General features: G+C 39.8%; 2 protein-coding genes across 3 annotated transcripts; both read left to right on the top strand.

Moving 5' to 3' along the window:
• The first annotated feature begins 587 nt into the window (after positions 1 to 587).
• Positions 588 to 6858, top strand: LOC108041050 (peroxidase). Its single transcript, XM_017118820.2, has 11 exons — positions 588 to 871; positions 1996 to 2092; positions 2370 to 2703; positions 2763 to 2949; positions 4561 to 4742; positions 4807 to 5372; positions 5738 to 5909; positions 5966 to 6133; positions 6203 to 6320; positions 6377 to 6539; positions 6717 to 6858. Exons 1-11 carry the CDS (start codon positions 790 to 792, stop codon positions 6745 to 6747), a joined length of 2100 nt encoding a protein of 699 aa, XP_016974309.2. The 5' UTR covers positions 588 to 789; the 3' UTR covers positions 6748 to 6858.
• Positions 6859 to 8176: 1318 nt separating this feature from the next.
• LOC108041045 (epidermal growth factor receptor kinase substrate 8) lies at positions 8177 to 12993 on the top strand. 2 transcript variants are annotated; one of them, XM_044457231.1, is made up of 7 exons: positions 8177 to 8273; positions 9370 to 9763; positions 9827 to 9871; positions 9931 to 10821; positions 11581 to 11947; positions 12332 to 12672; positions 12743 to 12993. In XM_044457231.1, the coding sequence occupies exons 2-7, from the start codon at positions 9371 to 9373 to the stop codon at positions 12836 to 12838; spliced, it is 2133 nt and encodes a 710-aa protein (XP_044313166.1). In that variant the 5' UTR covers positions 8177 to 8273; position 9370; the 3' UTR covers positions 12839 to 12993. The 2 variants fall into 2 exon arrangements, with proteins under 2 accessions (XP_044313166.1, XP_044313165.1); XM_044457230.1 differs by lacking the exon at positions 8177 to 8273 and adding an exon at positions 8711 to 8823.
• Positions 12994 to 13636: the final 643 nt, after the last annotated feature.

The raw sequence follows: 13636 nt of genomic DNA on the forward strand, positions 1-13636 counted from the left end.
ATTTTATCATTTTATATCTGAATTTAAAAACATCATTGCAAAAATATATATATATATAATATTACATCTTTGTTTTGTTTTTAGTATCTAATTAAGCTTTTTAATAGCCAAATAACAAATAAAGTTATTAATAAACTACAATAAGTTCCGATTTAGTGCTTGGTACTAACTAAGCAAACTAGTTCCAAATTGGACCTAGAAAGGCACTGTTTAAAGTTATCGATTAATTGCCGGTCAGTTTAAATTATTTGTACACATAAGCATTCCAAATTTCTTATAAAAGCTTTAAACTTTTCATTATTTATTTTTCTCAGGAGTAAGATAAAATTTAAAGGCGTGGGCACAAATGAATCGCTCAGGTGCGGTCATGATTTGCATATTACGTTTGTGTTGCACGGCTTTGTAGGCGATGCACACACAAACGGCTTGATTCACGAAGCCAAAACAAAAATAACATTTGTTTACGTTTACTTGATTTTTTCATCCGATGAGAGAGCACGCTCCTAAGCCAGACGATGAGCTCCATTGTGCGTGATAACGATCCGACTCATTCCCATCGGCTCGATTCTGTTGAGATTTGACCCAAGCTCAGTTTTCTACGATTCGCCGAGCCGTCGGCACGGTTTAATTTGTCGGAATACGCTGACTTAATCCGATAGAGTCGCAGTTTGGATCACTTCCTTATCAAAAGCTAACGACGTGACTTAAATTCCATTGACGTATGGGAATTTTGTGAATCACAACCAACCGTGCCTGAAAAATCCGTGTTCTAGAACAAAGAACGCTGCAATGGGTGCAAGTGGAATCAAGTACATCTGCCTGCTGGCTCTCATAATAGGAGCATCATTATTGACAATAGGCGATGCAAAGTGTAAGTGTGATAACAAAGTTCCCCTTGCATTCACAAATTTAAGTTACATTTTTAGCCCGAACATTTAGTTTGCTAAAGTTATAAAGATAGTAATTGAATAGACAAAAGTACGGTGAATATAATTTAATTATCGCATTATCATTTATCATACAGCGCAAGCTATCTCGTGTTTATGCTAATTTCAGACGAGAGGATATAAATAGCAAGCTTAAAAATATAGTAAGATATTCGGTTTATAAGCTGGTCCAACCAATTAGGTCGACCAGATTAATAAAAGTGTCAATATTTTAAAGTTCATATTTCAAAGACTTTCGAAAAGCGGAGGATAGCCTCACTTTCAAAACTAATTATAATTTTATCGGTAGTAAATAAAAATAAAACCGCCGGTATCATCTATTTTATCATCCTGCTGTAAAAATGTACTTTCCCTCTTTTTGCCGGTGCAAAATGATCGATGGTCAAAGCTCACGCGTTATATAATCGGGAATGACTACTAGTGTTTTTTCTAAGCACTAATTGAAGTAAACATTTAAAAAATACGTATATTTATTGACAAAGATTCCAATAAAAAATATTGACTCTTTAATAAAAACATGCATGTGTTTCTTATCTCTAAATAAGGAAAACCCCAATGTGGTACACAAATGCGATCCAAATAGATTTTTATAAACGTGGAAGCAAATCAATGTTTGTTTACCAAGTTAAATGCAAAATGCATTTTTAATATGGTTTTAATGCTGATTAGCATATTTGAACCTGTTATTCCTTTTAAGAGGGGATGCATACATTCTCTAATGATCAGGCCATTTCAATAACAATTCGCACAAAATCTTCTCTAATTGTTTGATCATGACCCAAGTAAAATAGTGTTCTTAAATTGTCTCAATTAAATTGTTGACAGCGTTTAATTTGTGGAATATTTCACAGCACAATTGAATTAGAAGAGCATGAGTGAATTCTTTCTAGAAAAAGTTCAAATAATTTAAATCGGCGTCAAACAATTTAGTTCCCACGAATGATATTAACAAATTTAAGCTTTTGTTTAAGAATGTTTAAAGATTAAATTATTTACCAATATTTTATTTTACCATACATTTTTTATAAATTAAATTTTTAATTTTTAGCAAGACAGGATGTTGTTGCAAAGTTAAACGGGATTCCTGCGGCGAAGTGGTTGCAGTTAGTCAACTCAGCTATCGACTCAGTGACAAGACAAAAGCGGTTTGTAAATCTATAATTATTTATATAAAAACGATTTTAATTTAATGATTCGCACTAATTAATTTATAAGTGACACTCTCCTTTGAATATACAAGAAAATATAAAATACACAAAGAAAATAATTTAAATTAGCTTTTTAATAAATAACTTTAATTTTTATTATGTTTCATGGATTGGTTTCAGTGTTTATTGACTCACTTGGAATACCATGACTGTGAAATCTATAATTTTCTTTTAAGGCACATTTTTACTGACAACATTATTTTGAAATTTGTAGCCTGGAGGAAAATCTGCTGAATTCCGACATCACTGTTAAAAACGGCAGCCTTTCCCACGTCCAACTTCTGGATACATTGCCGAACCTAGCCTCTAAACAGGACAGTGAACTCGCTCTGAAGATCCTGAAGTCCAGTCTGTACGTTTTCAATAGTGAGTGCTTGCCCAATGAAATCGACGGAGATGAGTGTCGCAGTTACCTGGAGCAAAAACCACTTCCCGAGGGCAGTAGTCTGCGAACCGAGTGCGAGAACTTGCTCAAGGGAAACCGGGAGGGTCATCACGCCTTTAGGAGGCTACTAGTGAGCAGCCACTACAAGAATGGATTCTATGATGTATGTATTGCCTACAAAGAGCCTGGAAAGGATTTCTAATTGAAGCGTGATCTCTTCAGATGTTCCCCAACACAGGTAGACTTAATACCGTGCCGGCAGCTTGGTCCATTAGTAAGGGCCTATACGAGCCCGATAGCATTCAAACGGCCAAGCAAATAAGGTTCGAGAACAACCCGAATTTGGTACTGGCACAATGGGCTCAGTTTGTGGAGCACGATCTTAGCAAGCCCGTATCACAATCGATGAGTAAGTTCGTTACAGAATTTTTTGTTTTTGTTTTCAGACGAATTTTGATAAAGCATATAAAATAACATAACTTTGTGTATACTTATCAAAAAGAAATGGACTTTAAAAAAATGGACCTAGAAATTCAAAATATAATTATACCCTTGCAGAGGGTATTATAATTTTGGTCAAAAGTGTGCAACGCAGTGAAGGAGACGTCTCCGACCCTATAAAGTATATATATTCTTGATCAGGATCACCTCCTGAGTTGATATAGCCATGTCCGTCTGTCCGTCTGTCCGTCTGTCCGTCTGTCCGTCTGTCCGTCTGTCTGTCCGTCTGTCTGTTTCTACGCAAACTAGTCTCTCAGTTTTAAAGCTATCGAATTGAAACTTTGCACACACCCTTCTTTCCTTTGCACGCAGTATATAAGTCGGAACGGCCGGGATCGGCCGACTATATCCTATAGCTGCCATATAACTGATTGATCGGAAATGCCATAACTTTCGTGTTTGTAAAGTTAGGAAGTTGAGATTTTCTATGAGTTTTATATTTGGCCAATCAATCCGACTCACCAAATTTCATAAGGATCGGCCGACTATATCCTATAGCTGCCATATAACTGATTGATCGGAAATGCCATAACTTTCGTGTTTGTAAAGTTAGGAAGTTGAGATTTTCTATGGGTTTTATATTTGGCCAATCAATCCGACTCACCAAATTTCATAAGGATCGGCCGATTATATCCTATAGCTGCCATATAACTGATTGATCGGAAATGCCATAACTTTCGTGTTTGTAAAGTTAGGAAGTTGAGATTTTCTGTGGGTTTTATATTTGGCCAATCAATCCGACCTACCAAATTTCATAAGGATCGGCCGACTATATCCTATAGCTGCCATATAACTGATTGATCGGAAATGCCATAACTTTCGTGTTTGTAAAGTTAGGAAGTTGGGATTTTTTATGAGTATTAAGAATGCATTATATGAATAATTTTGGAGAATATAATTTACAGAGTATTCTGCAAGGGTATATCAACTTCGGCTCCGCCCGAAGTTAGCTTTCCTTTCTTGTTTTTTATAATTTTTGTACTTTAATAATTAGCAAATGATACATTTTTTTTAATTTGTTTAAAATATGTCAATTCTTTGGCTTTTGAACATATTGTTCTAAGCAATTTTTTGTGGAGTTAAATAAGAAAATTTAGATTACCTTAAGGGGGACCCTGCTTTAGAGGCTTCAAAAAATCGATTTTTTTGCATAAATGTCTGAACTATCCAAGTGTCCATGTGTCCCTAAAATTAAGTTACAGGAGAAATAGTGAGCAAGCGTTACGATTTTTATATAGGAAAACTTTGACGTGCGATTTCTCGGTTTTTCATTTTTACGATTTCTTCTAACCGGCGGGAAAGATTGTGCAAACATTAAACGTCCTATCGAAACGAGACAACATTTATTGGAAACGGGACTAAATTCTCTTCTAGTTGAACCTTAAAATAGTTATGATTAACCCACTTTTTCAACAATCTAATGTAATTTTTTTTTTCAAATTAAAAAAAAAATCATTAATTTCGTTGAATTGTAAAATTTTTGTTACTAAAATAATTTAATTGATTTTTCCGTTCCCAGGCAGTGGAGCTCCGATCGAGTGTTGCAGCCGTGACCAAATCAACCTTCAGCCCCGGCATCACCACCCGGCCTGTGCTCCTATTATTTGCCAGCCCAGTGAGAAATACGAAGTGCCAAGCTGTCTTAACTATGTGAGAAGTGCTCTGGCCGTGGCCGATTGCAATTTCGGTGGCGCCGAGCAGGTGAGAAGAATTCACTAGTAATAGACCATGTGAATAGCACTGACTTGCCACATATTTTTTATAGCTCAATCAGGCCACGGCATCCTTGGACCTATCGCAACTCTACGGCCTCACCTCGGCGGCAGAGAAAAAGTTGAGGGCCTCGGAGGGTGGTCTATTAAAGTCAACACCACGAGGAGAGAACGACAATGCCCTGCTGCCCATTGCCAGCGACACGGAAGGACCCTCCTTCTGCGCCAGGGAAATCATTGGAGATGGCACCTGCTTTGCGGCTGGTGACTCGCGGGTCAACAGCAATCCCTTCTCGATACTGATCTACACGATCTTCATGCGCAACCACAACCGGCTGGCAACCGAACTCCATCTGAGGAATCGGCGGTGGAGCGACGAAAGGCTCTTCCAGGCAGCCAAGGCGATCAATGTGGACATCTATCGGCGAGTGGTGATCGACGAGTGGCTGCCGGCGGTGCTCGGCGAACGCTTGGCCGCTGAGGTTAAGACAACCCGATATCCAAGTGCCCTAGAGGTCTCCAATGAGTTTGCGGTGGCCGCCATTCGATTCTACTTCTCGATGCTGCCCAATGAGCTTCAAAATCTGTCCAAGGATAACATTGTCCATGGAACTGAAAAGTAAGTGGACTCACCTAATATACTATTTATTATCTTTACATATTCCCGGAAGAAACCTTTAAAAAACAAAGCAGTTGAATGCTTTTTCTACTTGTTTAACAAAAATTAAATTAAAAATTGACAAAATCTGCTTTCAACCAGTATTCTATTAAAATTCACTTAGAATTTGGATAGTATTTATTAATAAAAGCTGCTTCCACCAATTTTACTTACAAATTATTTAAAAGATTGTATTCCGAAGAACTTGTCTAAAAAATAAAAACATGAGATGTAGGCAACCTTATAATCCAAACAAATCCTGCTTAAAAATTGATTGTCACCCAAATACTTAATTTATTGTTTAATTACATATTAATTCCCTACAGGAACAACGAATATATATTAATTAACAAGAACCTGCCGTCGACAAGCCTATTTGAGCTCAAAGAAGAAATCTACAAGCCACAGCTCGAGTACACATCCAAAAAGCTAAACGATATCCTCGAGAGTTTACTCAATCAGGAGTCCATGAAAATGGATGCAGCCTACTCTGGTGGTGTAAGTCTTTCGACTTTCGGTATCTTGGTCCAGAAAGAATCAATTTTCCCTTGCAGATCGTTTGGCACAAGGACACCAAGCCCACCCATGCTGATATCCTGGCCTTCGACATCCAAAGGGGCAGAGACCACGGCCTGCTCCCGTATCATCGCTATTTGGAGTCATGCAGCCTTTCCAGACCCGTGAATAGCTGGAAGGACTTTGAGCAGTTTATTCCCAAAGATGTAAGTTTTTAAATTAATGACTTTCAAAATGAATTTGAATTTCAATTCCCCAGTTCTTTTTTCAAAAAGGTGTTGGATAAGTTGAAAACTATATACAACAGTTGGTCTGATGTGGATCTAATTGTGGGTGGAATTTCGGAGATGCCTGTTCACGGATCTGTTGGCCCCACCTTCAGTTGCATAATCTGTACGTCTTTTCTTAAACAAATATTAGAACCGTCATTTAAATAATTTCTATATCAGCTGAGCAATTCGTGCATGTACTTAAACAACACGTGCAAAAGGCGGACCACAAATACGCTCAATTGGTGGAGCAATATCGGCATTTGAATGGAACCAAGCTCCTGTGTCTGAGCTCCGGCCTCTTGGCGGTTCCCCAGAATATCTTCCAGTTGCCATCGGCCAGGTTAGTATAGATATTCAAACAAAATAGATTACCTGTCACCTGCTCTTCGGTTGACTCACAGCAGTCTGTGCCCAATTTGATTCCCATTTGATTTTAGACTGAGTACCGATGTGATAAGCTCGGCAACGGCACTTATCTACAACAGTAATGATTGTGTGTTTTTGTGTTTCTTTACAGTAATCGACTGGTGTCTTGTGAAGATGTCTAGAGGGTGATACTACTCCCTTCCTCAGCCTTTGCAAACCAATTTTAGATTAAGCTGCGAAGCCAAAAAAAAATTGTAAAAGACAAAGCTTAATAAAATACCTCAATATTCTGATTCGTATGGCTATTTGGGATGTTAAGGATACATTCTGTATAAATAAACATGGGGCTGCAGATCGATTGTTTTTCACTTTTAATAACTCTCAACTCAGAAGCGTTGAAGTCACGCAATATTACTACAATCAAAGTTGTTACAGAAAGTGTTGCGGCATTCGTCATACGAGTATTGCCATTTTCAACAATTTCCATTTTTAATGGGGGTCGCTTTTTTCTGTTATTACGTGAATTAGTTTGCAAACATCAATAAAAGGCAAGAATGTCACAATTAGCAGCAATAAAAGTTATTGCCCAATAAACGAATAAAGCTTATTCCCCAGGCCTTTTGAAAGATTGTTTTAAAGCATGAAATTTATCATAACTGGCTTTTTATATACGTATGATTCATATGCAAATGAATTTTTCGAAGATAACAGTATAATAACGATACGTTAGATCTTTTAAAAATATTTACTGTAATTTAAATATATCAATTATTTCGATAAGCATTCGGATGATATTGTCATACGACTTTTGCCAGCGGATACGCACTGATTTATTGATGGAGTACTTTAAATAATGAGTGATTCAAATTAAAAACTGAAAGATAATTTGGAAATCTGTAGAAAGTCAAAAGACTGTAGAACTCCAATTTCATTTGGTACGTGGTTATAGTACAGTTTTGTTTTATATTTTCTAAGCATCTCCTCCAAAAGTATATTTTTTAGAAATCTAAACTATATAATATTTTTTTTTCAACCTTGTCAAAAACTCCAAGCATGCCATTGCTTAAAGAAAACCTCTACAGCTTTAAAATAAAAATCTAGATAAACATTTGGGATGTATAAAGAGTGATTCATATAAAAATTTATTTTTAAATATTATTGAAGCCCTTTGTTGTTGATTAGCTCGACTGTTAGATATAGGGGAGGTAGATATAGGGAGGCTTAACACTTGGGGATTACCTTGACATTCGGCAAAAATATGCGAGAAATGTTGTGCGGAAATTCCTGGTACACCTGTTTGTCGATTATTGGGAGTATTTGTTGGTCGTCCCCGCTGACCATTTGAGGGTCTAATATCAAAAACCAAGGCAGCCCCATCAGATTCTTTCTATAAGGAATAGTTTATTTGTTTCTGTTGTTTCTGAGCCGCGAGATAAGATTGCCAAAAGTGCCAATGAGTATGGAGCGATACGATGCACAATCGCGGCACAGATAAGGCACACTTTTGCTTTTGCGATAGCGCACCGCTGAAACAATTTCAGGCAATCAATTAATGAGCAGGGGAAGCCAGCTGATATCGCCAATTCCCTTTGGGCCAGCTAACGTCAGTTAGTTGGAGTTGGAATTCGATTCGCAGCGGGTCGAGAGTGCGAGTTCGGGCCGAAGAAAGAGCAAATAAATAAATAAAGAGCACAGTGGGCAGTATAAGGTAACCCATCGGTTCATCGAAGCCAGTAAATCAAGATGTCAAAGATATGGCGCAGACATCGGTATCTCGGGATCTGATGTCATGCCAGTGAGAGCAGTAAATAAATCCCCAATCAAAGCATCAACCGTCCGGTGGCGATTGATAATTGACAAAAATCACTGCCTAAAAATACGCGATTAACTCTTATATTCGGGTCTTTATGTAATAAGCTTTCATTAATGATTGCTTCATGTTCCAAGAATTTCCTCGCTTTGTGATAACTGCAAAAGTAAAATAATACCAGCGAGGTGCAAAAGCAGAAAGCAAAGTCAATGGCAAAGTCAGTTCCTAATTGCCTTTATCTAATCGGGCAGGTGGCTACCACACAGGGGAATGGGGTGTTCTCCTATGTACTCATGTACTTCTGCATGTAAAGGTATCTATCTATCTAAATCCCATTGCCCACTCGGAATCAATAGTTTCCCAGAGCGCTTTGATTCCACATCGACGGAATGGTCAAAGCAGGCAATAGGACCTTGAAATACTTCCGACCCATATCGGTTAAATATGGGTAAATATCCTGCAGCAGAGATCGGCGCCTAGATTGTCTACACATGCCAACCATAGTCTGCAGTTTCGGATACAGTACAATAATAAAAGTGCCTTTCAGTAGAAAATTAACATTTGATTGCACATAAATATGTTTTATATTTCAAAATGTACTTGGGTACCCAGAAAAGCAAACTCTTAATTAATAAACGATGATGCTATACACCAAAGCATTGTTTTTGAATTTACAATTATTTTATCAGTCCAAAATCCTTTTAGGTAATAATTGAATTGGAGTTTTTCCCCAATGTTACTGATTCTTGGAATCTAAAAGTGCAAACACTGAAATGGCCTATTGACAATATTCCGTTTACATGCGTTAGTTGTTATCAACAAAAAAGTAAATTTAAGCAAATAAAAAGTGAACCGTAAAGAATTGCGCAGTTCAATTTCTATTTGTGTCTACTTGTATTGAATCGGTGACGACACAACCAACAAATGATATGAATAAATGATAGTCGATAGCAAATACCAGTGATTCTTATTGCCCCTTTTTGGTGTACCTTAGGATGCCACGCAACGGCTACGAGAATGGAGCCCCTGCTGTCGATCAGGCAAATGGGCACTACGACGAGATCAAACCCACCTACGCCCTGGAGCACCTGGCCACTTTCAAGCTGAAGAACGAGGCCGAGACCAGGCTGCCCAAGGAGAAGATGAAGCTGCTGATCGAACTGGACAAAACGGGGGGCATTTGGCCGCACAAGATGTTCATGAGCTTCAACGGTCAGTGGCTGGTGATGCTGGACAGTGAGATGAAGGAGATCGAGAATTTCCCGGGCAGTCTGATCACAGAGCCAACGGCTTTCATCAGCGAGCATCCGCAGGAGGCCTACAACAATATCCTGATCTTCTCGGTGCCGGGAATCTCACTGGGCAACACTGAGATGCACATTTTCCAGGTGAGCATGGGGTATTTACTCTGCCCGGTGTTCTGGAATAATCAAATCTATTAAATTTCTTAGGTGGCCGATGTCAGTTCAGTAAATTTGGTAGAGGATCTGAAGACGGTGAGTTTTATGGATACAAATTTAGCATTCTCTATAATCCAACATCTTGGCTCTTTCAGCTGAGCAAGGGAACCCCTGTAACAGTGGATCGCAACAAGACGCCCATTCTGCTGCCCAAACCGGATAGACCTCAGAATCAGCAGGCCAAGGATCAGTATGGCATAGCTGCTGCAGTGGCCGGAATCGCGGCGGAAAAGAACGCCCAGGACAAGGAGCAGACCGAGAGGGATGTGCAGGTGATCAACCACTGCTTCGAGGACATCGAGAGGTTCATGGCCAGGCTTCATTATGCCGCCGAGGCCCTCAACGAACTGAAGTTGCGCAAGGAGCAGCACAACCCTCACGGCGAGGGACTCCTGGTCCTGAGATCCCGACCACCGATCGAGAGCGAGTTCCACGACATTCTGGCCAAGGTAAAACTGGCGCTGATATACTCCGTCCGGCTGCAGAACCACTTCACCAAGTCCACCGATCCGGTGCACAATGTCTTCATCTCGCTGCAAACCATCGTGACCGTTTGCAATGACATCTACGTGGATGCGGGTCTTCCGGAGTCGGTGGTCAATCCCCTCCTGCGCCGTGAGACGATCGGCTTCCTCAACGGAACCCTCGACTCCAACGAGAAGCAGCTGTGGCAGAGCCTCGGTCCCAACTGGACGCTCCCCAAGGACCAGTTCAAGGATCACAAGAGCTCGTATCATCCGATTTTCTACGACGATTGGTCTCCCGATTGGGTGGTGGATGAGGAGGTGCAGTACCTGGCCCCAGCCCTGAAGAAGTCCACAACGCCATCGCCAGTTCTGGTGCCCGTACCCCCGAGCCCGGGCCTCGGAAATCGCACCTGGTTGAGTCGCCTGGAGAGCCGCAATGTCAAGATCGCCGAGGTGACCTACAACAAGTCCGCCACCAACGACAGGGAACTAAAGGTCACCACGGGAGAGTATTTGGAGGTACGTAATCAATAATAAGCAAAAGGTAACACATTTTAATATTCAATTATATTCAATATTCAATTATGGGATATATCCCATCATTTATAATTCAAATTTCAAGTGCATTCAGAATGTCATCAACATAACTTTAATTGTTTTTAAATCTTTGCGAGTTTGTTTGTATCGATTTTTTCTCCTTTTAAGGTTACTTTTTTCATTCACAACTGCAACTGATTAAACTTGTTCTGACATTTTTAATTTGCTGTTACGTACTTAAAAAATATATTCCAGTTTAAATAACTAAGGGATGCCCATAAGTGTTGAATCACAGAATTCCTTGACGTCAAACCAGAAATAATTAGTAGCTTGGGGAATCACTTAAAATGTTTTCTTTTTATTAGGTACTTTTTTATAAGCCCGTCATAAAGATTTCAGATATCTCGAAGATAACAGACTTATACTTTATAAAACACGTTAGATAGGGCATGACCACAAAGATATACCAATAATAAACGGTGTATAAGCTACATGACTCAAATGTTTAAGTTTGAGCGAATGCTCAAGAGATTTTTAATGAAAACTAGGTTAATAACAGGTTGTAAAATAAACCATGGCTCACTAAACTTAGTTTTTATTTCTGAAAAAAAAAACATGTGCTTACATTAATCTTATCGATTGAGCAATTACGAGAACGCTTAACTATGGTTTATTAACGCTTTCATAACAATGTTATGCCAATATCAAACTTGTTTACTATGGTTATCTTTCGATTCTAAGATTATCGATGACTCCCGCAACTGGTGGAAGGCCCGTAATTCCTACGGAAACATTGGCTACGTGCCACACACCGTGCTCACGCCGTACAACTTTGAGCCCGGAGTAAATGGAAGGGACACGGAGTCCCTGGCATCGATGGCTCTGACAGAGAATGGCGGCGAGGAGGCCAACCCCCCACAGTACCGCAACACAATGGCCATGTATACCGCTCCCGTGGAGCCGGTGGCCAACGGCAAGGCGATGCCGCGTTCCTACTCCATGCCCAATGTGCCCGTTCCACCGCCGATGCCTCCGCCAAGCGACAGCCAGCCGCCCACGCCCAGTGGCACCCTCAAACGAAACATGGCGGCGGCAGGAGCCCTGGCAGGTGGGTCCTTGTTTCCATTTTATGGTATCCTCAAGGGGTCTTTAAGTTTTGCATCCAAGCTAGTTTCACAGTCATTAGTAGTTCTCAATGAATACTAAAACAGAACAGTTATTATTTTGGTTGATTATAAACAGTTCAATTTCCGTGAAAGACCTTTAAAAAAATTATAAAAAAAACTTTTAACTTTCGTTTGAATTTTCAATTAAAAGACGGCTTTTGGGATTTTTCCTAATGTAATTTAATTTGGTAAGAACCTTCTTGATTCTGAGAGTCTGCCGGATTTGAAAATAAGGTTTTGACTAGTTTTTTGTAAGGTGGAACTTTAAGAAACTCAATTTGAAATCTAGGATTTAGTATTTATATAAAAACCCTGTATTTCCACAGCCATGCGAGCTCGTAACGATTGCGATGCCGATGACCAAGCCTACTACATGCAGGACGACGTGAACGACGAGCTGCGTGTTTTGCTGCAGCAGAGGGAGCGACGCAAGGACCTCGAGATCCTGAAGACGCCGGAGATCTTCATCACGCAGAACTCGAAGCCCCGCGAGGTGGAGGAGTGGCTGCGGGGCAAGGGGTTCTCGGACGTGATAATCAAGCGCCTGCACACGCTCACCGGCGAGGAGATATTCGCCCTGTCGCCACACACCATTGAAAGCTACTTTGGCCAGCGGGAGAGTCGCCGCCTCATCTCCCAGATCGTGCTGCAAAAGAACTTCTGCGAGGTGGGTCCCCTGATATACATATAGCGCTCTTAAAGGTCAAATTCATTTACAATTAAATTACCCTTTTCAGTACAAAACCATTCGCTCATCGGAACTGTCTGCCAAATTGGCTCGTGCTCGTCAGAAGGCCGATCAGGCTAATGGCAACCCCAACGAGGTATTCTAAGATTCCCATCGTCCCAATTTGAATAGCTGGAGACCGGAGTCACAACAATGCCCCAGATGCGCTAAGTTTTGCCATTTATTTATTTATGTGTAATATTCCTTCATTTATGTTAAACAGTGTTCATACGTCTACATTAAAAACCCTGACAAAAAGTTCGCCATGATTTTATTTGTACTTTATCTATTTAGTTATTCATGTATAAAATAATATGGGATTCCAAATTTCCTGAAATGAAACGAGAATATCTTTCAAAGCTTTAATTACTATGCATAATTACCTTATTCAATGCTTTGACATGATTAATTAGTCAGGAATTATCATTACAGGAACCTTAAAAAACTGGTTATTGAACTGCTTTATTGCAATGTTTATTGGTTAACCCAGATACCTTTTATGTCTAACTCCATTTTGAACTGCAGACGTCAATCAATCCACTTACATAATACCCGAACTGAGATGGATATACAAAAAACATGATTTTCAATGATATGAAGAAGTACACTGCTCTCTACAGACACCCACTGTTAGACGTAATTTAAGTGCAATAATACCGACAAACCATAAGTGGCAATCTTCATAAATTCTGCATCATAAATGCATCCTAAAAGTCTCATAAGTGGGAGTTCAAAACCGGTAAGGGCGTGACTCGTCATGTGCTTCTTATCGGGTGCATATTGTGGGGAAAACATTTGAAAATGTAAGTCACGCGCCTGCTCACCCAATATTTCGGATCTGTGAAGTCACATGTTTCAAGGCTCCAACCGGTCTCTTGTTCGCCTGTGTAGACATATGTACGTT

The sequence above is a fragment of the Drosophila rhopaloa genome, unplaced genomic scaffold (genome assembly GCF_018152115.1).
Source record: "Drosophila rhopaloa isolate 14029-0021.01 unplaced genomic scaffold, ASM1815211v1 contig_155, whole genome shotgun sequence".
Classification (NCBI taxonomy): domain Eukaryota; kingdom Metazoa; phylum Arthropoda; class Insecta; order Diptera; family Drosophilidae; genus Drosophila; species Drosophila rhopaloa.

Excerpts from the sequence above, each read along its gene's own strand:
- LOC108041050 (XM_017118820.2), top strand. The coding sequence starts at position 790 with ATGGGTGCAAGTGGAATCAAGTACATCTGCCTGCTGGCTCTCATAATA. Across the intron at positions 2,093-2,369 it reads TCAGTGACAAGACAAAAGCG|CCTGGAGGAAAATCTGCTGA; the intron begins GTTTGTAAATCT and ends TGAAATTTGTAG. Across the intron at positions 6,134-6,202 it reads AGCAGTTTATTCCCAAAGAT|GTGTTGGATAAGTTGAAAAC; the intron begins GTAAGTTTTTAA and ends TTTTTCAAAAAG.
- LOC108041045 (XM_044457230.1), top strand. The coding sequence starts at position 8,765 with ATGGTCAAAGCAGGCAATAGGACCTTGAAATACTTCCGACCCATATCG. Across the intron at positions 8,824-9,369 it reads CCCATATCGGTTAAATATGG|GATGCCACGCAACGGCTACG; the intron begins GTAAATATCCTG and ends GGTGTACCTTAG. Across the intron at positions 12,673-12,742 it reads TGCAAAAGAACTTCTGCGAG|TACAAAACCATTCGCTCATC; the intron begins GTGGGTCCCCTG and ends TACCCTTTTCAG.